Below are 26,287 nucleotides of genomic sequence, written 5' to 3' on the forward strand. Positions count from 1 at the left end.
TCATCCTTATCTTCTTACAACCGACTGCTACTCAGAGCAGATCCCATTACGGAGGGGGTTACATTGCGTTAGATCACCTCATGAGGCATCAGTGGGTCTTAACTGTCAGACTGCTAAGGATCCTGGCCCAGCCAAGTTGACACAAAACCTTAGCTACCACCAGCAGATGTATGTTATAGGAAAAAAATACTGATGGAGAAATTGGGAGACAAATCAAGGAGAGCCTTAAGTGCCCTTCCAAAAGGGTGTGGGTTCTCCTCTCCTCTGAGCAGAGGCGTGGCGTGATCTGGCTTGTCCTTCTAAAGGGATCCCTCTGGGGATGTGGGCAGCAAGAGCTTCCCCTGGAGCCAATGAGAACAAGGAAGAGGTGACATCAGCTGTCTCTGGCCACACACCCCGGAAACCACAGCTAATGCAAAGGGTGTGTGCACGTTTGTTTTCAAGGGCACATGTAGCAAAGGACCCCCTGTTTGATCAGGTAGAGAGTGAGCAGAAAAGAAGATACCCCCCCCCCAGTAGCTGCAGTCATGGACTCAAGCACAGCAGCAGTGGCGAGGGTGGGGCAGGAGCTGGCAGCGGTCCAGCTGTGGTGCACAGGGTCGCTGTCCACCTACCAACAACATTAGAAGACTTGGGGTGATGAGAAATATAGACAAATGAGCAGAAGTAGCAATCTTGGGAAGATTAGGGTCCAGGGCATCCTCGAATCTGGAGTGTCCTATGTACTAGAGCAGTGGTTCTCAACCTTCCTCAGGCTGCGACCCTTTCACACAGTTCCTCATGTGGTGGTGACCCCCACCCATAACATTATCTTTGTTGCTGCTTCATCACTGTCATTTTGCTACTGTGATGAATCGGACAACCCCTGTGAAAGGGTCACTCAACCCCCATAGGGGTCATGACCCACAGGTTGAGAACAACTGTCCTAGACAGTCTTGGGGGACTGTGGTTGGGAAATGAATCTGCCCTCCCTTTCACTGCTTGACTCCAGGTTCTAGTCCATGGAAGCAGCACTGATGAGCCAGCCCAGTATTGGTCACTTGCTTCTTGGTTGGAGAAAGGCAAAAAACCAGTATGACCAGTCCCACCAGGATGATGTGCAATGTATCAGGATCATTCTCCAATGGAAACAGAAGGGCTCTGACTGGATGAATGGATTCCAGGCAGGAAAAGTCTAAACAAAACATATATTCACTACAGAGCTGGTTCGTGCAAAGGATGAGATGCACTCAAGTCCCGCTTACAGGGATAGGAAGGAAATTCTCGACTCGTTAGAAGGTCCCATTCGTTTGCAAAGTTCCTGCCTCTGACCGAAGACTGTGCTTGTTGGCTCCACATAGCATGAGAAGCCCTATAGCGATCAGAACCACTGCCACCTTCACACCAGTTAGAAAGCACCAGCTGTGTGCGTGGCCCCACATCTGAGATGGGCGTTGACTGGATCCTTGGAAGTTTTTATCTATGAGCCTCTGCAATGTCGTTTGTGCTGTGGGGTCACCTGCTTATGTCAAGAACGTTTTATTGAACATAGCCATGATCATCTGTGTATGTGGATGTCCGTACTTGCTTTGGGGTGCCTGGACTGCCTAGACCAGGGGTTCATTTTTGTCATCTTTGTTTTCTCCTATAAAACTGGCAAGGTGGTCTCTGTCTCAACTCCTCAGCTGGGCAGCTGGGCAATTGAAGGAGACGCAGGAAGAAAGGCATGGAGTGGGTCCTTAAGGAATCCTTCTGCCCTGCTGTGGTAGAGTTTGAACAAGAACCCCCGTCCACCCCTGAACTTGGCCAGATCTGTCACTGTTCTTGGATGTCCTTGAGGTGACTCCCTTCCCTTCCCTTCGGAATTGTGCCGTCAGTCCGTGTGGTAGGCTTAATGCATTCCTGAGACCCCAGCAGCCCATCCATCCGTCATGATATCACTTCCCTTCTCCTCATTGTTAGTCTCCCCTTGACATTGACTGCACCTTGCCCAGTTTCTCTTCTTGAGGATTACCTCATTGCTGCATTTTCTATGCTGAGCCTCTCTGGCCTGACAGCTCCAATTTGTCACTCATTATGGCATTTCCTGGACTTTGGGTTGGCCCACATCCGAGGGAGGAGGTTCATGTCACTCCTTAGTGTAGAATGTCCTCCCTACCAGTGACCATTCACCCTCCCTTTGTCCCACTTCCTGCCCTGCCTGTGAGCGTGGTGCTACTGAAATGTCAGCACGTCTGGGTCCTCTCGAGCTTGCAAAGAAATGTATGTGGCCTAAGCCCATCTGTGTACATAGAGCACTGTCACTTCAATGTCTATATTAAGGATCCCTGATGGGCTGCTGCTAATCATATAGTCGGCAGTTCAAGACCACTCCTGGGGAGAAAGATCAAGCTGTCTGTAAAGACTGATAATCTAGGAAACCTTGTCTATGGTTGAACAAACCTTGTGTACGATCAAACACGATCAACGTTCCTGGAAGCAACAGCCAAGAAATCAAACAATGCGCAACTCACTCTTGTTCCTGTTCAGTGCCATCGTGTCAGCTCCGACCCAGAGGGACCCTGTGCGCAGACAACCAAACCCTGCTCGGTTCCACACCCGCCATCCTCACAACTGTCCCAGAGTCCCTAGGAGGGGAAATCAACTCGATGGCCATGGGTCCCGTGTGCTTGGGTTCTAAGTATGTTATTAAGGAGTCCTGGTGGCCCCATGGTTACGTGCCCAGCTGCTAATTGGGAAGTTGGCAGTTTGAACCCACCCAGGGACTTTGAAAGAGACAGATCTGGCCATCTCCACTCAGAGATCACAGCCTGGCACACCCTGTAGGGCAGGTCTGCTCTGCCACGTGGACCAGCTGTGAGCAGACAACCAATCTGGCAGCCCACACCAACAACATCCCTCTCCTGGGTACTGCTATGGTTCCACAGTAGAACTTTCACATTCCGCACAGGACAATTGGGCCTGATCCCTGGAGAATGTCCCTCACACACATCCACCACCCATCTGTTGGTAGAGGCTGGAGAGTTACTAGGCTGCTGAAACTTCCAGAAAAATGCGACGTCTGCTTCCAAAATATCAGCCCATGAAAACCCTATGGAGCAAGCCAGTCTAATCCTGTTGTACATGGGATTGCCATGTGGGAGGGCAACAATGACAAGGTGTCAGTATTCAGTGAAAGGCCAGTTCATAGCACCGTTTCCAACTGTCACCCAATGTCACCTTGTTCCTGCTAGCCATTCCCTACTGTTGATCTGTAACCTCCTACATCAGTAGGAAAAGCACTGACTCCCACCACCTACTAAATGTCCAGTCATTTATTTATTCACTCCCACACACCCCCTACCAACTGTCCATTCACCTATTTATTCAATCCCACCCACCACCTACCAACTGCCCAGTCACCTAGTTATTCAATCCTGCCCACCACCTACTAACTGCCCAGTCACCTAGTTATTCAATCCAGCCCACCACCTACTAATTGTCCACTCACCTGTTTATTCAATCCCGCTATCCGAAATAGAGAAGCAGTGAAAAAGAGAGAGACTCTCAAAGAGAAGGACTGACACAGTGACTGCAGTAATGGGCTTGAGAATAGCAACAATTGTGCGGAGGGCCCAGACCACGCAGTGTCTTATTCTGTTGCACACAGGGAACTATGGGGTGCAGCCGACTTGATGGCCCGTGCCAACAACGGCAAACCAAAATTCACGCAACTGAGCCAACAAGCAGCTTCTTGATAAACAGAGAAAAGATTGAAGGGGTCAAGAATGTCATCTTACTTAGATCTAGAATCAGGGCCCAGTGGACCATAGACTTCCCAAAGTACCATGAACTGCCAAAAGGACAAACAAATATGTCTTGGAAGAGTGAGACCAGAGTGCTCCTGAGAGGCCAGGATGGTGAGACTTCATCTTATATACATTGGGCATGTTGTCAGGAGAGACCAGTCCCTGGAGAAGGGCATCGAGCTTGGTAAAGTGGAGGGGCAGCAAAAAGAGGAAGGCCCGCCATGACGTGGATTGGCAGCATGGCTGCAGCAATGGGCTCAAGCTAAATAACAATTGTGAGGATGGCACAGGACCGGGCAGTGTTTAGGCCTGCTGTGTGTAGGGTCACCGCGGGCCAAAGCAGACTAGATGGCACCTAAAAACAACACAATCAATGTGCATGGCAGCCACAGCCTAGAAATAAAGCAATGCATGGCACTAGGCAAATCTGTTGCTCAAGAGGAAAGATTGCCCCTTGAAAAGTAAGGTGCTCCTGGCCTAAGCCATGACTCTTTCAGTCACCCTACGTGCATGCAGAAGCTGGATGGCAAGTAAAGAAGACAGAGGAAGAACTGGTGTCTTGAATTGAGGTGCTGGCAAAGGATATTGAAGAGACTGTGGTCTGCCAGAAGAAGAAACCCACCGCCTTGATCTCCCCCCAGAATGCTCCTAGAGGCAAGGCTGGCAAAACTTTCTCACTTACTTTGGACATGTTATGGGGAGGGGGAAACACCCCTGGAGAAGAATTCCAGGCTTGGTAAAGGGTCGGAGAAAATGAGGAGACCCTCAGTGAGATGGACTGACGCAGTGACGGCAACAACAGACTCAAATACAGCAGGGCTTTTGAGGATAGAGACCTGGCAGCAGGTCACTCTGTTGTCCCTTGGATCCCATGAGTCGGATACAAGTCAATAGCACACCTACCAACGGCATCCACGTACCGTGTCAGATTGCTCACTGGTACCCTCATGAGAAGCAACATTAGCCACTAGAGGGTTCACCCACAATCCTTCTTTAGTCTGATAGTCTCCAAACTAAATTAAACTTGTGGCGATGGAGCTGACGAGCTTTCCACGGTGTGCGTTACAAATTGCAGATGACACCCCTGAGGAGCCCTTCTTCCAATAACCTCAACATTGTGACCTAATCAAGAGGGCTGTATCCAACTACAACAGCTGGCTGCCCAGAGTCAGTTACCTTAGGTGAGAACCCCAGGGAGTTGAATGCCTTGTGTTGGATCACACCAAGCGAGATTCCTGCCACATTATTATGAACCCTGGCCCAACTCAGCGGACACAAAACCGAGCTATCGCGTTGGCCCAAGATTATATGGCTAGTCGATGCTAGAGCCAAAATTCAAATTCATATCTGTCTGACTCAAGTCCGTCTCTTACCTTCACATATCACCACACAGAACCCACCATCCCAAATCCTATCCACCCTTTGAGGCGCATCTCAGTGGCCAGCTCCTTGACTCTCACTGGGTGACTTTGGTTTCTCCTTTGCTTTCTTCCATCCCCTGAATATTTCACTCCTCTGTGTACCGCTAACTCTATACTCTGGGAACTCCGCCCAGAAGGGCATCTTCTCTGCACACTTACACTAGTCCATCCCCAGGACCCCGGATGGCCCAGTTCGTGCTTCCTACATTGGGTTGAGCTGAGCCGGACAGCACTGAGCTCCAATGGCTCTCCACCCCTTAACAGTCATGGGCCTGTTGTCCAGTTCCTCTCAGCAGCTGCTGTCAGGTGCAGTTTAGCTTCTCTTTTAGGACAGATCTCCGGAGCAGAGCCTTGCCCCTGGTTTCATCCCAGCCACGTGGCTTCCCGTAGCCTTAGCTTTGTCTGTTCACGTTGGTTAAATTAAGGCACCTGGTGGTGTGGTGGGCTCTGCACTGGTCTCTTAATCGCCATGTCAGTGGTTTGAACTCACCAGTACCTTCATCGGAGAAAGATGGGGCTGGCTGATCCCCCCCAGAAGATGTAAGTCTCCTCAATTGAGGTTTCTCCTTAAGGGTAATTTGTGGAGTAGGGGCAGGGGATACTGGTGTGTGTGTGTGTGTGTGTGTGTGTGTGTGTGTGTTCCAGTATATGAAATCCAGGGTAGGTAAATCTATAGAGACAGTGACTGGAATGATGTCTTATTGGGGGTGTGGGAAGGGAGGCTGCAGGGAAATGGGGAACTGATCATGAGTACAAGGAAGAAAAAAGTGTTGTACAACTGATGCTGTGATGATTATCCATAAACTATTTTTTTAAAAGACTTACATCTTGGAATGTTCTACTCTGTCCAGCTGAGTCACTCTGAGTTGCGATCAACTCCATGGCTGTGAGTGGGTTTGGTTAGATTTGTTCCAGCTTTGCGAGGTCACGGGGCCATGGGGAGTCTGTGGATCCCACTCCACAGAAAGCCCCTCATCCAGTCAGTAGTCCGTTGGGTACTTACTACGTGCCAGGTGCCTACTGGACGTTGGCTGCTCAGAGGCCAAGGTTGCTCTCAGGAGCTTCCTCCTCATGGGTGAAGAGAGTATAATGTAGCAGTCTTTACCAGTGAGCTGGGCCCTGCTACGCATTGTGTAGGGCAGTCTACTCTTGTTGGGGAAGACAGAAAGGACGTCCCATGGCAGGAGAAGCCTGAAGGATGAAGACGAAGATGAAGATGGTATCGGGAAAAGGGAAGACTGTGTATGGAAGCCACACCCCTAGGAACGAGCCGTGGGGACTGGAGAACAAGGAAGGGGGTCAGTTGCTGCCGGAAGAACGCGAGCACAGGACCAGGGGAGGGCACTGGGGCCAGCAGAGGTCACAAGACCTCCTAACACCTGCCTGACAAATCCATCGCTTCTCTCCACTGATCATTTTTCCTAAACTTGGAGACCCTCCAAGATCCCAGAATGGCCTGCGATGACACCTCCCCCATCCAGGTGTGTTTCTCAGAAATAGGAGGGCAAGGATTGGTGGGACTTCGGCGGTGGTGCCAGCATGATTTTCCATTTAATTTGCAAACTTCAAAGGCAGCTTGGGAAAAGATAGGCAAGCTAAGACGGGTTCAGAAGCCTGTCAAGGGCAAGAGAAATAGAGAAATAGAGCAGAAGGAGCACATAGGTGCCTGAGGATGCATGGCACACAGGTGATCCCTGAATCTGAGCTTCCTCCCAGCCACAGCGAAAAAGGAAAGCAGGTGCCTGATATAGGTGTTCTTTGTTGTGCTCCAGGAGGACGTCCATCTCTGGAAACTGGAAGGCCAACACAGGTTCTGCCATGCTGGAGCAGGTGGCCATGACCGAAAGGTGAGAGACGAAAGAGGAGTGCAGACAGCCGCCATCCGTGATGGAAACTGGAGGGGGGATGCTCCACTGGAATTTGGAAGTTCAGAGAGGGGGAGTGACTTGCCTAAGTCATGAAACTGACCACTGGCAGAGCTGAGTCCAAGTGTGATGTCTTGACCCGAAGGCCCACTGGACCCTGCCCAGCTCCTTCTGGGGGAGGGCAGGGAGCCCCAACAGATACCAGGAAGCCTCCTCAGGAGGGTGCTGGAGGTGTGGGGGCCCCTCCTCTTTGGGGCTTATTTCCATCTCAGTAGGAAGAGGGAGAGGCTGGTTGTCCATGGGGAGCTCTGGAGTATGCCCTGGCAGAAGGCCCCAGAACAGAGGCCCTGTATAGTGTTTCTGAGGCCGTAGATCTTTATGGAAGGAGAGAGCCTCACCCTTCTCCCAAGGAGCCGCTGGTGGATTTGAATCCACCCTTTCACAGCCCAACACTCACTCAGCAGGGCTACTAGGGTACCTTTCAACTGCAAGAGGGAGAGACTCATAGCCAAGTCAGAGACCAAAGGTGAGAGGGATGGGCAGGGGTGTCTTAAGTTTAGCCTCCTTCCCTTCTCATCAACGCCATGTAGCAGGTGCGCCCTTCAATCTCAAGACTCCTCTGGGCTGGCTGGTCTCCTGCGACTGGGCTCATGACTTGACACACTGACTGGCCTGGTTGGGGAAGTCCCTCTCCTGCATCACCCCCATGGGCACCCAGGAGACATACGTGGGCCTGCCCACCGTGGCCTTTCCCAGATAGGACTCCTAGCCTTCCCCAGAGCCCACCAGGTGCTCAGGGACATCCCCAGTAGGCCACCATCGCCCTGGCCCTCCTGCCTTGAGGTCACATGGAGTCTGTCTGCAGAATCCCGGCATGGGAGTGGCAGGCTCAGGGTTTGTCAAACTCTGGGTTTGACAGCAGCAGGGCCCCAGACCCACCTCACTGAGCCACGGTTTCCTCATCAGTAGAGTGAGTTAAAACCAACCGACCTGCACAAGTTGCTTCAGGGATCGAGAGGGGGGAGGAGAGGTCCCCGAGGCTGGCCCAGAGGGGGACCTCTGCCATATATGACTCTCCTCTTACTTTACCGTCTCCTGTGCCACTCGAGAGGGGCAGGTGAGGGCGGTGGGCAGCACATCTGGACAAGCCTGCCTTGCTGTGTGCCCCGGGCGAGCCATGATCCCTCTCGGGGCCTCTGTGAGCATGGGTGGACTAGATGAGAGGGTGGCATCCAAGAGCTCTACAGGCCCTGCCCGCTCCTCATTCCAGCTGGGAGACACCAGGAGATCCCTGCAGGCACCCCGAGTGACCCTGGAGGGTGGGGAGAGGCAAGTCGCCGTGATTCCTGGAGGCAGCCGCCACAGGGAAGCCCAGGACAAGTGGGGATGATTTCTCCGGTCACAATCGTCCCTGGGGGCAGGTCCACATTCAGCATTGCATTCTCTCCCCTGTGAGGCCAATGGGCCTAGATGGGGGACAAAAGCCATGGGGTCTGGGGAGCCAGGCCCCCATAGCTGGGCGTGACCAGCTTGTCAGGCTCCCTGCCTGCCCTCCCCAGGCTCTGGGGAGAATGTGCCCTTTGCCCCCTGCAGCTCTGGTATGACCCGTGCCCTGGGAACTGGGCGGGTAGCTAGGTAGACTCTCTGGAGCTCTTGAAGCAGCTTTCCCCAGGGAAAGAGGTGCTGGGGGACCAGGGGGTCGGTGTGGCTGAGCCATCTGCCTTCTCCCAGGAGCCAGCAGGTCCTACAGGTGCAGGGACTTCTGATGTCCCTAAGTTATCACCCCATCCTCCCCCAACCTTCCTCTCTCCTGTCCTTCCTGGCTGCCTCAGCCCCCCTCTTTGTCCCTCCCATCTGGATCTCTGTCTCTCTCACTGGTCCCTACCCTTCACTCTACCTCTAACCCTATGTCTCTCTTGCTCCACCCCCTGCTCAGCCTCTCTCTGTCTCTCTCACTGCCTGTTTGTCTCTGTACTTGTCTCCCTAAGCCGTGCCCTGCTCTGTCTCTCTCTTTCTCTCACCCTGCCCCGGACTCACTGTCTGTATTAGTCTGGGTAAACAAGGGAAATAAATCCACAGAAACTCATATGTGTAGGAGAGAGTTTTATATAAAGGGTAAGTGCACATCAAGAAAACACCCCAACCCAGTGTTTTCCAAGCCCACAAGTCCAACATTAACCCATATGTCTGACACCAATCTACCAAGTCCTCCTCCATCTCACAAAACACATGCTATGACACCAATTGCAGGAGGAAAGCCGAATAAGTGAGCATGTATGCATCACTGTGATGTCAGGGGTCTCCACACGGCTGCTCCAGCACCCAGGGCTGCATCGGGGTAGGTCCATGAGGCTTCTCCTCAGGGATGTCTTACAGGAAGTGAGCCTTGCCAGCTGAAGCAGGAAACTGGCTAAGGCAGCTGCACCCTGGTCCAACCATCACAAAGCAAGCGGTCTGAGAACTAGAAAGGCGAGGCTCACTGGGTCATTTATCTCTCCGCCCTTCAATTAACCCTACATGTGCTTATTGGCCAGGTTGGCACAATAAACCATACCTATCTCTCTGTCCGCATCCCTGCAGGTACAAGCTGTGGGTGGACAGCTGCTCGGAAATGTTCGGTGGCCTGGACATCTGCGCCGTCAAAGCTGTCCACAGCAAGGATGGCAGGGATTACATCATTGAGGTGAGGGTTCACTAAGCAGTCCTTCTCTGCCAGCCCGACCCCAGGCAAGGGTGCCAAGGAACGGGACCAGAGCCGTAGTCTCCAGTGGTTCTCAGCGGAGCTGGGCACACTCAACCCAGGCCTCAGGGAGAAGCTTCCAGAAGCTTCTCACGAGCTGTCCTCATGTGCCCTGTACTCCCCACCCTCATGTGCATCGCCAGAACAACCGACCACGGGTTCCAAACAGCACCTCCAGGGGCCAGGACAAGCTGAGTGCTGGCCCCCCAGCCTGTGGCCTAAGAGTAGGGGCAGAGTGGGAGGCCCCAGGTCAGTCCCTCTGGGCCTCTCAGAGCTCCTCCATGTCCCCGTGTGTGAAATGGGCATGCAGCCTGGAGATCCGGGGACCCCCACCACGCGTCCATGCAATTAACATGCACTTCCCTAGGGGGCCCCCTTGGCTGAGACCTGGGATATGGCTCTGGGGAGACGGGCCTGAGCAAGCAGGCAGGGGCTCTGCAGGCTGGGAGTGAAGATGGACTAATGAGGAGTCATGGCAGAGGGAGGGACTGGGGACGGAGGGAAAGATGCCAGACCGGGAACGGGCTGGGAGAGTGGGGCTGGGGAGATGTGAGGAAGCACAATTGTACAGGAGAGACACTGAGGGGAGCTCTGGGTCTGAAACTCCCCCACAATCCTCTGCTGGCCATGCTGTTCACAGGCCCATATCTGCTCCCTCTATGTCTCAGAGCCCCACACACCTCCTCTCCTGGCTGTGCTGCTCCCAGGACCCTCTCACGGGTCCCCAGTCCTCTCCTCCCAATCCCCCAACCCCCTCTCTCCTCCAGGACACCTCCCATCTCTCCCCGTGTCTCATAATCCCACAATCCCCCTCTCCCAACCCCACAATCCCCCTCTGTCTTCTAAGATTCTCTGTGTCTCATGTCCTCCCTCCTCTCCCCTCCGCGTCCCCTGAGTGCCTCTCGCAGCCCCCAGTTCCGTCTCCCCAACACACCTCCTCCCCAGCTGCTTATGCCTCAGACTCCTCCTTTCTGCACACTCAGTGCTGCTCATAAGCCCACCAGCCCCCTCTGGCCTCCAGGACTGGCTCCCATGATCCCACTATCCTCCTCACCCAACCCGCACGCTGCTCCAGGACACACCTCCACTCCCATCATCTCTCTCAGGGCCCCACCATCCTCCTGTCCAAATCCCGCAGTCTCCCTCCCACCTCCGTGTCTTTCAGGGTCCGGTCATCATGTTCTCCCGCAGCACTTGCCCATGTTTCTCCTTATTCCCCAAGAACGAGACCTCCTCTCCCTTCCTCGCCGCCCCTCTCTTGCCCACCCTCCCCTCCACCCTCTGTGGCCTCCCTGCCTCTGGCCTACCAAACAAGCCTTCCCTCCTCCCCTCCGGCCCCCTCACAGCTCCTCCTGTGACCTCTCTTCAAGTCACAGCAGGGGAGGCGTGCTGACCAAAGGCAGAGAGAGACATGTGAGGGCCAGTCCTGGCTGCCTGCTCCCCAGGCCTTGGACCACAGGTGGCAAACAGAAAGTAGGGGCTGGAGGAACCCCAGCCAGCCAGCCCTCCAGCTACTCCCTAGGGGTTCACAGCCCAGCAGGACCCAGTAACTCCAAAGTGGGGGCCTTCTGGTCCCTGCCAGCCCTGCCAAGAGGAGCTGCTCTTCCCAGGAGAGAGGATTGAGGGAGCATTCTGGGGATAGGGGTGGGTGGGAGATGGGGGGTTCCCCACTCTAGAAAGCTCCTTTGGGCAAGGAGCACCTTTATGTGCAGCCTGGGGCTGCTTACTTGCCCCCCTGCCACCAGCCCTCAGTGCCCCTGTTGCCTCTCCTCAGAGGCACCATTTCAGGGACATGTGAACAGGATAGCTGACCCCCATGCTTGCTTCCTTCAACATCCTGCCCTCTACCTCCTGAGGGGCACCTTGTGGCCTCTAAGGCCTCACCTGGCACTCTTGTCTCTGCATCTCCTGCAGGGAACAGAAAGCAGGGCTCCCACTACCTGGAGACCAACGGGCAATCAGCAGCTCAGGGGAGCGGATGCCACCCACTGGGCCCTCTGCCCTTGCCTGTAAGGGCCTCCCCTTCTCCCGGGCATTCCCATCATGTCTGCCCCAGTGGCTCCTGAGTCCCTGAGGGTGCAGCCCAGGCCAGGGCCCTGTGAAGCTGGCACACAGTTGGTGCTTGGGGCTTGCCTGGTGGGTGAGGGGAGACAGGCAAGTGTCTCAGAATGTTTGGGTGTCCAAACATTCCAGAGAGACATCCATTCACTAAAGGAATCTACCCTTTTCCCAGGAAAACCGTTTCAAACATCATGTTGGCCTAAGATGCCTCAGAAGGCCCTAGGGGCCGAGCAGGGCCTCTGAAATCTAATTATGAAACTCAGTGGAGGTTGACTCTGGGCAGCACGGGGAGGCACATAGCAGCCCGGGCCCAGCAGCAAGGTCGCAGTCACAGAGGCTCCGTTCAGGAGACCATGTGCCACTTGTCACCAGTGGATTCCAGCTCGTGTGTGTCTGATGGAACTAGGCTCCAAACCAAGAAACTCCCTGCCATCAAGTTGATACCGACTCATAGCGACCCTATAGGACAGGGTAGAACTGCACCCATGGGTTTCCCAGACGGACACTGTTTCTGGGAGTAGAAAGCCCCGTCTTCCTCCCATGGGAACGGAGCTCCAGAGGGTGCTTAATAGCCTGCTTGGTCACCCTCTGGCCTCTGGGAGAACTCAAATCTCTGACCTTTGAGGTATATGTTCCGCTGCTAACTGCAAGGTCGGCAGTTTGAAGCCACCATCTACTCTGCAGGATGAGGTTTTCTGATCCCCAATTACAGTCTCAGAAACCCCCAGGGGTGGCTCTGTCCTGTCCTCCGGGGTCACTATGAATGGGAATGGACTGGATGGAAGTTCTTGTCTTTATGTTGTTGCTTTTTAATGTTACTTGTTTATAAAGCACTCGGGGATTCCTCGATCCAGAGAGAGTCCTGTTTTCAAAGCACAGTCTCCAGGGCCCGAGTCCGGCTCCACCTCTGGCTGGCCTCAGTTGGGTTATCTCTACAGTGGGTCTCACAGGCTCCAATGAGACCATGCAGCCCAAACGCCTGATCAAGAGCAAGCACCGAAGAACAATGCAGCCTGCTGGTTACTCAGCAACTGCCAACAGTGTGTCAGGCACAGTTCGTGCCCCGACAGGGGGTGAAGTGACAGCTTAGGGCCATATAGCTCATCCCAAAGCTTGGGGTGAGTCCCCCGAGTGAAGATTTGAATCCAGGCCTGGATGGCGGTTACTCTGCAGGGACACCTGTGGATGTCACTGCATGGGGGGCTGGTGACTCTTTGTTCAGTGCTCGCTGCACTCAAAGACATAGGCTCCCTGGGTCTCCTCAGCTCTCACCCGTGGGGTCTTGGCCCTGAGGGCCTGGGCTCCCTGCCTACAGACATGCAAAGGGTCGGAAATGAGGGACTTCTCATTTAGTGAGACCAGTGGTTTGGACTGTGAAAAACAGAACGCATCTCAGAAATGTTCCAGAGGGGAGAGAGAGAGAGAACTAAAGGGAGAGGAAGAAAGACATGAAGGCAAAGAGAGAAGTGGGGAATGAGAAAGGGGGAGGGCAGGGAAGGGAAGGAAGAAAAGATGGCCTTTCAGATCTGTTTTCCTAAGAAACACTGTATCGTTGTTTTCCTTGCTTTGGGGTTGGGGCTAGAGTGGAGTGGGATGGGGAGGGGGGGGCGGAGTTTGTTAGCAGGAATGTAAAAGGTATTGTGCCCTAGTCGGGAAACAAGCAAGCACACCAAAAAAGAGCAGAGGAAATCCAAAAAGATTGGCTTCTCCAGACACCTCTGTGGTGAGATATTCTGTGAAGAGCCGCTTGGTGTACCGCTTTGGAGAAAGACCCGGGAACTGGTCCCCTCTGACCTGTCTGGGGACCGAATGTTGCCTGGAAGAGAATGGCGTTGTGTCCGCTCTAGGATTCCAAACTCCTCTGACCTCTGGTGCCTGGTAGTGGTGGCTGTTCCACCCCCCACCCTCACCCCATCCACCCTCCGTGAGGATTATAGGGAACAGAGACCAGAAGGGGTGAGTAGAAGCAGGGAGTGGGGAGGTGGAGGGTGAGGTGTAGAAGTCCGTTCCTCCTGGGGAAAGAATCCCTAATGAGAACTTAATCCAGCCACCATTCACGTGGCAGGCCCAGTGGCTGGGCTCAGGGATCTTGGGATATCTCAGACCTGGAACCCCACCCGTGAGGATCCCAGTTTGAAGACAGTGTTCGAGATCCTTCTAGGAACGCAGTGCACATCCTACAGTTGACTAGCTGCTTCCAGTGTGTGCTTTAGATGCACCCAAAACACCCAACCAAACTCACTGCCATGGAGTCGATTCAGACTTAGGGACCCCACAGGGCAGTGCAGAACTGCTCCTGGGAGCTTCTGAGACTGTAATCCTTTACGGGCATAGAAAACCTTTAGATGCACATCCCACTGAAAGTTCCAGCTGGAAGGGCCCAGCTCCCTCAGGACACTATTGAGGGAAAAGAAGATATGAAGCCATAGAGGAAAAGTGACTTGGCCACAGGCATGGTTCTGCCTCTGTGAACGAGTGTGACTGAAAGTGTTGCCCTATCCATGGCTCTCACTGTTCATTAAATAGTGTCCAGTCACTTGAGCTGTTAATCTGTACAAGTCAACAATTCATGCATTGCTGTCTGAAAAGCCAGCTTATATGTGTTTAATTACCTTTTCTCAGCAGTGTTTTAAATTCTATACCTTTGGCTAAAGCAGTGATACTATCAATAGGATTACCTTACATCCCATGGGGCTGACTGATAATTTTCTCTATCATAAAATGATAATAATGTTTCTAAAGTGAACCAGACACATATATATGAATGGATTTTGATGGCCCTATTTGATACCCTTATGAAGAGATCACTGAAGATAGGGGTGCTGTAGCAAAGTGAGATGAAGAAACCAGATAGTGCCCATCTATCAGGAAGCAAAGCATCTGGGGTCTTAAAGCCTTGTCTTAAAACAAACAGCCATCTAAGTGAGACGTCAACTAAGTCCACATGGAAGAAGCACACTAGTCTGTGCCATCCAAGGATTGTAAATAATAAAATCCAAGTCCTTCCACCTCACCGAGCACAATGTCCTTCTCCAGGGAGTGAGCTCTACTGATGACAAAATGGTGCACTTTATCATTTAATCTCCCTTTTGATTCATTCTGAAGTTGTTTCAATTGGGGGTAGATTTTGCTTTCTTTACTGTTGAGGTTTTCCTCTGTTTGGCTTTGTCTTTGTTGTTTTTTTTTTGGTCTAGTTTCTCGTGTGTGTTTTGTATGATTTTATATGGGTGGATGGACTGTAGAGATAGTCACTGGATTAATAATTACCCAGAAGCACGATGGAGGGATTGGGGGATGGGGGAGCTGACAACAATAAGCCCAAGGGGAAGAAATGCTCTTTAGTTAATTGTGATGATGATTGCCCAACTCTTCTTAATATGATTGAACTATTGAATTGTATATGTGAATTAGATGCCAATCAAACCCTTTTTAGAAAGTAAATTCAGCAATTAATTAAAAAAGAAAAGTGGCTTGGCCCAGGTCACCCCACAAGTCCATGGCAGAACCTAGGCTTGGACGTGGGGTCCCCTGGCCTAGTACTCACCACTGAGAGAATGAGCCTGCCGACCAACCTGTGGGCAAGCTCTCTGATGGACAAAGGTTGGGGGACAGTACTCCCAGAGGGAGGAGAGGTGTTTGCCAGGTAAAGAGGAAACAGAAGGTCCAAAGGTAGAAATGGCCTTGTGTGTGGGCCCACTGTTGCAGCCACTGTGTCCATCCATCTCAGTGAGGGTCTTCCTCTTCTTCGCTGCCCCTCTGTGGTTCCAAGCCTGCTGTCCTTCTCCAGGGACTGGTCTCTCCTGACAGCATGTCCCCAGTAGGTAAGACAAAGTCTAGCCATCCTTGCCTCTAAGGTGCATACTGACCATATGTCTTCCAAGACAGATGTCTTTGTCCTCTTGGCAGTCCATGGCACTTTCAAGATGCTTGACTGGCACCTCAATTCAAACGCAGCCATTCTTCATGGTCTTCCTTGGTCAACGTCCGACTTTCCCATGCATAGGAGGCCATGGAGGACACACCCCTGCATCCATGCTTGTCAGCACCTTAAAGAGGTCTGTGCAGCTGCTTCACCCAGTGCAACACGTCTTCTGCTCCCTTGACGGCTGCTCCCATGCGCAGTGATGGTGGATCCCCGCAAGACAAAACCCTGCCAACCTCTGGCTTTTCTCTGCTTATCATGATGTTGCCCATTGGTCCAGGGGGAGGCCCAAAGAAGTAGTCCTGCCTAGGAGGTGCTGGGTTTCTGTTAAAGGGGATGGGAAAGATTTGGGCGGGGGGGGGGGGAATAATGCTAATAATTGTAGAACATAAAGAATATAGCCAATGTCCCTAAATCATAGGTATAAAAATTGTTGAATTGGCCAGTGTTTTGTTTCACACACACACACACACACACACACACACAAATCCAAACATATTGCTGCTGGTGTTCGAGCTCATACATGCATGCATGGGTTTATTCCAAACCAAACCCGCTGAAATGCATCCTCGCAGTCAGGGGATGGCTGTAGACAAGTTCTCTCAGCCTTACACTTGTCTTGGTCGCCTGAAGGTGACCAAAAAATGCTTGGTTTTCAAAGGCCTTATCAAAACAGTGCCTTCTGCGGGGATCTTCTGGGCCAGTTGAGTTCACAGCAGAGAGGTCAGCTCAGAAGGGGGATGGTGACTGCTTTAGGGGATGTCAAATCTTGATGGATGTTCACGAAGGTCACGGGGACGTATGAGGAAGACGTTTCCAAAGAAAATGGACAGCAACAATAGTGAGTCAACGACCAGGACAGCTGTACCAAGAATGCTTTCCTTCCATCACAGCACCATGCCTGCTCATGCTTCGAGGGCAGCAAGGACCCCGTGAGCACGCCACCAGGACACCTGTCCCCGTTCACCCGCCATCTCTGACCGGGACCCTTCAAGACTTCTTTTTGGTTCCCGAACTCAAAGTGCACTGGGAAGGCACACAGTCTGAGTCCCTCAGGGATGCCTGACCGTCACGTTGCCCATGGATCTCAGAGGGCCGAGGTTTTCGTGGATGGGCTAGAGATGGAGACCCCGACGTCAGGAGTGTGTCTCCACGCAGAGGGCGAATATGTTGAGACACTAGCTTGATCTGCCAACGTTGCTGTTTAATACAGGTTTCTAGGACTTGCTAACAGATGTGTTTGACGTGGATACCTGTGGATCTAGACCTCAAAACGTTGGCGCTGCTGTCGCTCCGTGCCGCCGAGTGGGATCCCACCCATAGCAACCACCGTACGGAACCACCGTACGGAACAAAGCGCCGCATGGGCCAGCACCAACACCACTGTTGTTCTGTCCCTGTGTCCATCCATCTTGTCAAGGGCCATCCTCTCTTTCCCTTCCCTTCCGCCACTGGTCCCTCCTGACACCATATCCAAAGTTTGTGAGATGCAGCCTCCCCTTCCTTCCCACTAACTTTTTGTTTTGTTTTTAATTTTAATAAATCACCTTATTGCAGCTCTTACAGCTCTTATGACCATTGTGTCAAGCACATTTGTACAGTTGTTGCCCTCATCCTTCTCAAAACATTTGCTTTCTACTTGAGCCCTTGGTTCGGCTCCTCTTTTTTCCCCTCCTTCCCTCATGAACCCTTGATAAATGATAAATTTTCATTATGTATCTTGCACTGTCTCCCTTCACCCACGCTTATGGGACAGTCCGTTATCTTTCCATCCTATTTTTCCATGAACTTTTTGAGAAAAAAAATTGTTTTCAGCCTTCTGTGTTCATGGGGTCAACACCCATGGCTTCAACCAAACATAGGACCAAAATCCCAGGAGACACAAAGCAAGGACGTGATCAGAGCCGCCCCTCTGAGGCCAAGAGGAGCCGTGAGGTGCTGTCTCCACAGCTTCTGCGTTGTTTAAGGGACTTGAGCACCAGGGATTTTGAATGTCTGGAAGGGGCTCTCACTTGGTCACCCTGGGGAGCTGACCCCACAGAGCGGTCAGCAAGCCCATTCTCACCTGGGCCTGTAAGAGCTCTCAGAACCAGACCTCTGAGACACAGGCAGAGGGGTGACACTTTCTGAAAGAGAGGGGGCAACCCGAAGCAAGGGCAGCATAAAGCCCTGGAGGAGGAGAGAACCAACCCAGGGGCAGTGGGCTGGGGGCCGAGTTGTGGCAGCGGGGCAGGTACAAAGACCTCTGCAGGCCTGTCAACACCTGGCTGCCTTCAAGACCTAGCTGCCAGCCACCAGTGCCTGGAGTCACCTGAATTGCTGCCTTCTGTGATTTGTCCCTTCCCCACTCTGGACCTCAGTTTCCCCATCTGTAAAATGCACAGGCCAGATCCCGTGATGCGGTGGCATGGGTCTTGCTGGCCGTGTGTTCTGCCAGAGCCCCAGGGAGCAGGCCCTGCCCTGCCCTCTGCTCTGCAGCCCCGGGCCAACCCCTGGCCATGCCCTTGGTCGTGTGTCTGGGAGCCCCCTTCTCTGTGGATCCCGCCTTGTGGAGAGCCTTCACCTCGGGCCAAGAGAGGAGAAGCCAGCCCTGACCCTGGGCAGGGGCCAGGGTGAGAAAGGAGGGGATGGACACCAACTCCCCCACGGCCATCAGAGGGTCCCAACCAGGGCTCTCTGCAGGGCTCTGGCCGGAGAACTGGGGGTGGAGCTGGAGGTGCTGGGCTGCGGGTTTGCGTGGAGGAAGCGCCATCTCGTGGCCATGTCTGCTCCGCATCCTGAGCCAGGACCAGAGGCTGCCTGTGGCCAGGGGACCTGCGGGGGACCTCAGCCCCTCTTTCTCTCCCCGCAGGTGATGGACAGCTCCATGCCCCTGATTGGGGAGCACGTGGAGGAGGACAAACAGCTGATGGCTGACCTGGTGGTCTCCAGGATGAGCCAACTCCTGGTGCCAGGGGGCACCGTGCCCTCGCCCCTGAGACCTTGGGTAAGCTCCTGGGAGCAGGGGAGAGTGTGCAGCCGTGAGAGATGTTGGGCTGTCTAGAAATTGGAAGTCCCAGGGTCCAAGGGTGATGCCCCACTCAGGAGCCACCGGAGCCTCTCTGCAAGGGCCCCTCCTCCCTCTAGCCCCCCAGGGAGGAGATGCTTGTCCACTGGGAGCAGACAGGGTTAACACACAAAGTCAGCTGGCCAAGCTCTGTCCTCCATCGTGAGCCTGCCTGCAGTGTGTGAGGGTGAGGAATGAGGCAGTGCATGAGCATGTGGGAATGTGTGCTAGAGAATTGTGTGTGTTAGTATGGGGGGGTATGTGTATATGGGTGTGTGTGTATGTGTGAGTGTGTGTCTCATGAGTGTGTATCTGTGTTTGAGTGTGCATGTGCGTGTGTGTATCTGAGAGTGTGTATGTGTGCGTATCTGAGTGTGTGTGTGAGTATCTGAGTGTGTATGTGTGAGTGAGTCTCTGAGTGTGAGAAGAAGAGCATATGAGCATCCGTGTATTCAAGCGTGCATCTGTGTGGGGGGGGGGGTGTTGAGTATAGGAGTGTGTGAGAGAAAGGGTGTGTGTCGGTGTGTTCGAGCATACACCTATGTGTGTGTGTGAGAGAGAAGAGACAGGTATGTGTGTATGTGTTCATATGCATGTGAGTGTACAAGTGTGTGTGAGAGAGAATGTGTGTGTGAACATCTGCGTGTGTGTACACACCTGCCCTCCGTGTGTCCCCAGAGCACCAATCAAAGGAAACGGTGTGTTGTCCCTAGTTCCCCCAGCCTCTCTCTCCACAGGAGCACCATGGAATACCACAGATTCTCCAAACGTGCTTGCTGGCCTCTGAGCTTCCTGCACACGCTAGTGTCAAAATCTACCCGTGCTTGCCCCCCTAAAGTGAACACAGGCTGATGGGGTGACTCTGAGCTCCCTCTGAACTAAGGTTACCTGTATGTAAACATAGATCATAATCATCACTCTGACTACCTCAGGAGTGTCTGCTCTGTGAATTTTGCCTCAGTAGTAACAAGATCTTGTTTATCACCTGCCCCCACCCATGAACACACACACACACACACACACACACACACGGAGTCCGTGGCTGTGGTGATCTCAGCCGGCTTCTTCTCTCCTGCTCCAGGCTCCTCAGATGAAACCAGCAAAATCCCCAGGACAAACTCAGCTGGGGCCTCAGCTTGGACAGCCCCAGCCACGCCCACCCACCCAAGGTAGGACCCCTGGCCGGCCAACGAGAGCCTCCACCTCAGTGGGCGGGTCAGAGGCATCCTGGGAGCCGTGTGGGATTTTCAGGGGCACCCTGGGAAATCCTTCTTCCTGCTTCCCCCACCTCCCATGCTGTGTGCACTGCGTCCATCTGCAGAATGGAGGAGACCATGAGGCTCAATGTCAAGAATGCATCCTGGTGTCACAGTGGTCACACACTGGGCAGCAATCCCCAAAGTCACCAGTTGGAAACCACGAGCCACCCCAAGGGAGAAAGACAGGGCTTTCTACCGTCCTGAAGCTTATAGTCGGAGACACGCAGGGGCAGACTACCCTGCCCTACAGAGACCCTATGAGGGAGGGCCATGTAGGGGTCATGGAGCATGACTACCAGCTGATACCACACACCTCTCAGAGGGAAGCGGTTCCAGGCGCACACTAGGGGTGAGGTAGTTAAATGTTTGACCGGGATGGCCCACAAATGTGATAAATGTCCTTTACAGGGAGGAAAAAAAAGTTTCCCCGCTCCTGCTGACATTGGCATGGTTTCATTAACCTGACCATGAGAGACCTGTTCCCAGCGGGATTACATCCACAGGAACGGGGTCGGGATCCCCACCCAGATTGTGTTGTTGTTAAGGGTTTTGCTTGGATCCATAAGCAACGCTATGGAAGCAACAGATAAGCGATCAAAAGACCCATTGTTGCATTGGGTCCATCTGCTGCACAAGACCTCTTTAGAGCATTGAAAAGCAAGGATGCTACTTTGAGGACTAAGGTGTGCCTGACCCGAGCCATGGCATTTTCAGTGGCCTCCCATGCATGTGAAAGTTGGCTATTGCATAAGGAAGACCCAGGAAGAATCGATGCGTTTGAATGGCGGTGCTGGAGAAGGATATTGAAAGTGTCATGGACTGCTGAAAGGACAAGCCGATCTGCCTTGGAAAAAATATGACCAGAGGAGTCCTTAGAGATGAGGATGGCGAGACTGCGTTACACTCGTTGGACATGTTGTCGGGAGAGGCAAGTCCCTGGACATCGTGCTTGGTAAAGTGCAGAGGTGGCGAAAAAGCAGAAGGTGCTCAAAGAGGTGGACGGACACAGCGGCTGCACCATGGGCTCAGGCGCAGGGACAGTGGTGAGGCTGGCGCAGGACCAGGCGGTGTCACCTGTTGTGAACAGGTGGCGATGGGTCAGAATTGACTCAATGGCACCAACAGGTGCTGTGAGTTGGTTCTCACTCCAATCGACCTGTGAACCATAAACCATGGAGCGAAACGCTGCCCCATCCTGCTCCATCCTCACCATTGTTCCAGTGCTTGAGCCTCCAACCCGGATTTTGGAGTTACCCAATTCAGTCCACACGGGTAGATGTTAGCTCGTTTACTATGCATATTTTACTACTAACGATTACTCTAGTAACTCTTCTCATTGATGGCATGTGACTTACTAACAATTAGGATATTCATGTGGTTCTTCATGGTTGTTACCGCTAATAATCATTATAACCAGTACAGCCCCGCTGCCTTCCTGCCTGACAATACTTCCATAGTAACACATGTCCGCCAGGCTCCTGGCTGGGGCCCTGCTCAGCCCCCATCTTTTCTACGCTTCCTTATGACTTACTTGGGAAAACACATCTGAGCACAGCACTCTGGAAACAGAGGCCGCCTGTATTCTGAGTTCCTCCTAGGGCCCAGCGAGGAGGCACACTCGATAAAGGGATATTATTTTGAGGGACATGAGGCAAAACATACTTTTAGTGGTGTTGAAAAACAGCCCATTTAAAACCAATTAAGGTAATTGAAGAAAATACCCACTGAATTAATATCCAGATTAAAAATAACGAGACTGATTTTAAAAAAATAATGCTTTCATTGTGTTCCCCAAATAACAAGGTCACATTATTGGCTTGCTCATTCTCCACCAGCCTTCTTTCGATGCACGTCATTTGTGGGGGAGGGGGTATTAATCCTGGGCTTAGGCAAATAATTTTCGGTACATAAGTTAATGGGTTTTGTATGTGAGCACAAAAATTTTAAATGCTACATTGTTGGTTTTGCAAGTAGCTGGACAAAATAACTAGGTGTCTTTGGGTGAATACTAAGGACTCACCAATAATAAATGACCAATTAGCAGAGGAAAGATGGAAGTGGTCAAGGGCCACGATCAGTGCTCGTGGAAAACAGTCACGGGATCCAACAATGCAGTGTGTGGAGGAAGGTCTGGTGCACAAGAGCGCTCTAAGGTGCTGAAGGTCAACAATGTCACTCTGAAGACGGAGGTGCGCCCGACCTCAGGCATCGTGTGGACAGTAGCCTGCATAGGTGGAAGTGGGCGATGAACAGGGAAGACCAAGGGAGCACGGATGGATGCCTTTGAACTATGGAGCTGGCGAACACTACTGACAGTTCTGTGGACTGCAAGAACAAGACAGATCCGTCTTGGAAGAAGTATAGTCAGAATGCTCCTTAGAAGCAAGGATGGCGAGACTGGGGACCTGCGCTCAGGAGAGACAAGTTCCTGGAAAAGATCCCCGGGCTGGGTGAGCAGGGAGTCAGGGTACCGCCGCCCCGCCCCCACCGCCCACCAAGTGGATGGATGGACACAGCGGTCCCAGCAATGGGCTTACATACAACAGCAATGTGAGGCTGGCACGGGATCGGGCACAGTTTTATTCCGCCGTGCCTAGGACCACTGTGAGTCGGGACTAACTTGGCAGCACTTCATGACAACCACAAATGGGGATTCAGATTCTGAAAGGCACCTGTGCTGGGGACAAGGTGGGTTGCCGACGGCAAGCTCAGCAGTTCGAAACCACCAGCCACTCCGAGGGAGACAGATGGAGCTCTAGAAAGTCACAGGGGCAACTCCCTGGGGGCAGTTCTACCCTGCCCTGTCGGGTTGCTGCGAGTCAGCATCCATTTGACGGCAGTGGGTTTGGTTTGGTTTGGTTGGGTTGGGTTGGGTTGGGTTTGGTTGGGTTGGGTTGGGTTGGTTTGGTTTGGTGTGGTGTGGTGCAACATGTAACCTGTAAGGTCAGTGCCATCCTTGAGGGTTCAGGGGGGTAAAGGCCACACCAGGTCACATCGTCAGAGGGAGGGACAACAAAATCACTGAGGACAAAATGTCTGTGCCATGGTTCCACAGACTGTCCCTGAAGTTCGTCATAATAAGAGCAAGCTTTCGTAAACCCAGGGTGCCTGTACCCACATACTCAGGGGCTACAACTCTTCTTCCAGGGGGACATGCTTATTTGTGGTCTTAACCTACTAGTGAGCACTGGTCAGAGCTGCCATCCTAGCCCAAGTACAATGGTGCTTGGAGTCATCTGGTTTCATCGGTACCGACTGGAAGCTGGCAGCGCGGTTTTGACCACCAGTGTCCACGGTCACTGCTGCCGTCAGGTGTGTTGGTGTCTTTACTGTGTCGTGGCCACTGCTATCTGTGAGCCTGCATCTGTGGCTTTTTGGAGAATGACTGACTGGCGAAATCTGTTGTTTAAAAGGTTTTCACTCGGTTAGTTACTAGTGATGCTGTTCCTTCATACGAATGATGTTGTAGTTCCATGCGAGAGAGACTTTGCAGAACGATTGTGTTGGGAGAATTCATGTAACCCGAGAAACGCTCCACATAATCAGTGGATTACAACATTCACCCCACCTGGGGATGAAGCCCTGAGTTACTGCGATGGGCGACTTCAGCCCCAGTAAAGGTGCTGCTTGACACTCAAGTGGAGTATGGATGTCTCCTTTGAGTTACACTGGGTTTAAAACTAAGAAGTCGACCCGTCCTTAAAAACCAGGAGCTGGAGCAGCTCTGCTGACATCGTGGTTCTGGGTCAGGCTGCTAACCTCAAGGTCAGAAGTTGAAAACCACCAGTCACTCCAAGGGAGAAAGACAAGATTTGTACTCCTGTAAAGAGTGACGTCTCAGAAACACACCTGGGGCAGGTCTACCCCGCCCTCTAGGGGTGCTATGAGTCGGAGCAGACTCGTTGACAATGAGTTTGGTTTTGACTTCCTGCCTAGGACCCCTCCATGCAGGTGGAAAAGCAACTGCTGCCGTGAGCGAGGCAGACTCCCATCTTTGCCCGAGGCCCTACTCCTGGTCACATCAACAGTGATTTGACTTCTTCTTCTTCTTCTTCTTCTTCTTCTTCTTCTTCTTCTTCTTCTTCTTCTTCTTCTTCTCCTCCTCCTCCTCCTCCTCCTCCTCCTCCTCCTCCTCCTCCTCCTCCTCCTCCTCTTTCTTCTTCTTACAGCTTCTTTAGAAAAATATGAACCCATGTTTTTTTTCTGTCAAGTGGGAGAAATTTTAAAAGCCACGTGATATTTTTACACCCTCCTGATTTATTTACCTTCCTCCCTGTAGATCATGCACCCACATGAATCATGCACCCACATGAATCATGCACCCACATGAATCATGCACGCAGAGGACACGCATAGCACGCATGAAAACCGAATGCGCCGGGGATGGCGTGGCTTGCAAAAACCCACGCGACAGATGCATGCTTTGCATAAACATGCGGTACTTGTGTACCCACCTGGTCCCAGAGGTGTTTGAATTTGAGGTCAAAGGGTCCTCCAACCTAGAGGCCCAAACGAGGTAAAACCCTGAACGGAAACACCTGATGTTCGGCATTTATATTGTTTTCAGCTCTTCGCTGTCGTGAAAAGCCGCTGTGAGCAGCATTGTGAACGGCTCTCAGTTGTGAACAAGGTGTGCTCTGTTCTGCTTTGTTCTGTGGTTCCTACAGGAGGTCCTCGCCAGGCTCAGTCTTCTCAGCCCCCAAGATCTGGAAGCCCCTCCCAGCAGAGGCTTTCCCCGCAAGGCCAGCAACCTCTGAGTCCCCAGTCTGGCTCTCCACAGCAGCAGAGGTCGCCAGGTTCCCCACAGCTGTCCCGGGCTGGTAGCAGCTCACCAAACCAGGTCTCCAAGCCAGGCCTGAGCTCTCAGCCCCGGCCCCCCGTGCAGGGCCGCAGCAGCTCCCAACAGGGCGAAGAGCCCAAGAAGATAGCACCACCCCACCCCCATCTCAAGTAAGTGCTTTGGGAATTCGGAAGGGTGCTGGTTGGCATCGGTGGGTGGGCAGAGTTGGACCAATGCAGAGCCAGGCACTCAGACAACGGACAGCCCTTCAAGGGCTCTCCTAGACTTTCAATAGGTAGAAAGCATTGGACGGTGGAGCTTGAGCTATAGTGCCCAGCAAGGAGAGAGTATAGATTAGGCCCACCCGAACATTGCCGAGATATAAATGCATCACCTATTTCGTGCTCCGTGGGAGAAAGATGGGACTTTCCACAGTTGTAAAGCGTTGTGGTCTCAGAAACTCACAGGGGCAGTCTTGGAAGGTCACTGTGAGTCGTCATCGACTCAAGGGCAGTGAATTTGGAGTTTTTTTATTTATCTCTTATTGTGTAACACGCCAGCCTGACACTTAAGAACTTAGGAAAATCACCATTTTATTTGTTCTGACTTTGTGATTTGTGAATTTGTTTTGAGCTTGACTCAGCTGGGAGGTGCTTCCTCCGGTCTCTCCTATCGAGTTGCCAAATCAAATACAGGATATCCAGTTGAACTTGAATTTCAGGTCAACAAGGACTGATTTTGAGAAGAAGTATGCGCCCAATATGGTGTGAGATCTATTTCTACTCAAAAGATTTTTAGTTAGCTTGTTTTTTAATCTAAACTTCAAATGTAATCAGGTCTCCTGTGTTTTTATTTGTTACGTCTGGGAACTGCACGCTTATGGGATCTTTCACGTGACTGTGAACATCGGGCAGGTCCAACAGGACCAAATGTGTTAGTGTGAATATATTAGAGAAACAAATCCACAGAAACTCATGTATAAGAGTTTTATATAAAGGGTAAGTGCACATCAAGAGAACATCCCAACCCAGTGCTGCCCAAGCCCACAAGTCTGACACCAATCCGCAAAGTCCTCCTCCATCTCACAAATACATGCAATGATGCCGTCTGCAGGAGGAAAGCTGAGTCAGTGAACGTGTAAGCATCTCAGTGCTGGCAGAGGTCTCCACATGGCTTCTCCAGCACCCAGGGCTGCATCGGGCTAGGTCCATGCGGCTTCTCTTTGGGGGTGTCTTGCAGAAAGTCAGCCTTGCCAGCTGAAGCAGGGAACTGGCTAAGGCAGCTGCACCCTGGTCCAACCATCACAAAGCAAGAGATCTAAGAACTCGAAAGGCAAGACTCACCAAGCCATTTATCTCGCCACCCTTCAATGAACCTCACATGTGTTTATCGGCCCGGTTGGCACAATAAACTTTAACTGTCTCAC

At 52.4% G+C, this 26,287-nt stretch overlaps 1 protein-coding gene across 2 annotated transcripts in view; it reads left to right on the top strand.

Annotated features, from left to right (window-relative positions):
- SYN3 (synapsin III) overlaps positions 1-26,287 on the top strand; it is a 511,043-nt gene that overhangs the window by 478,793 nt on the left and 5,963 nt on the right. For both annotated transcript variants that reach the window (XM_075552698.1, XM_075552697.1), the window contains 5 exons: positions 6,961-7,035; positions 9,634-9,736; positions 18,628-18,762; positions 19,904-19,991; positions 24,749-25,031. In XM_075552698.1, the coding sequence (XP_075408813.1) occupies positions 6,961-7,035; positions 9,634-9,736; positions 18,628-18,762; positions 19,904-19,991; positions 24,749-25,031 (684 nt within the window). The remainder of the gene's footprint in view (positions 1-6,960; positions 7,036-9,633; positions 9,737-18,627; positions 18,763-19,903; positions 19,992-24,748; positions 25,032-26,287) is intronic.

This window comes from Tenrec ecaudatus, chromosome 6 (genome assembly GCF_050624435.1).
Source record: "Tenrec ecaudatus isolate mTenEca1 chromosome 6, mTenEca1.hap1, whole genome shotgun sequence".
Taxonomy (NCBI): domain Eukaryota; kingdom Metazoa; phylum Chordata; class Mammalia; order Afrosoricida; family Tenrecidae; genus Tenrec; species Tenrec ecaudatus.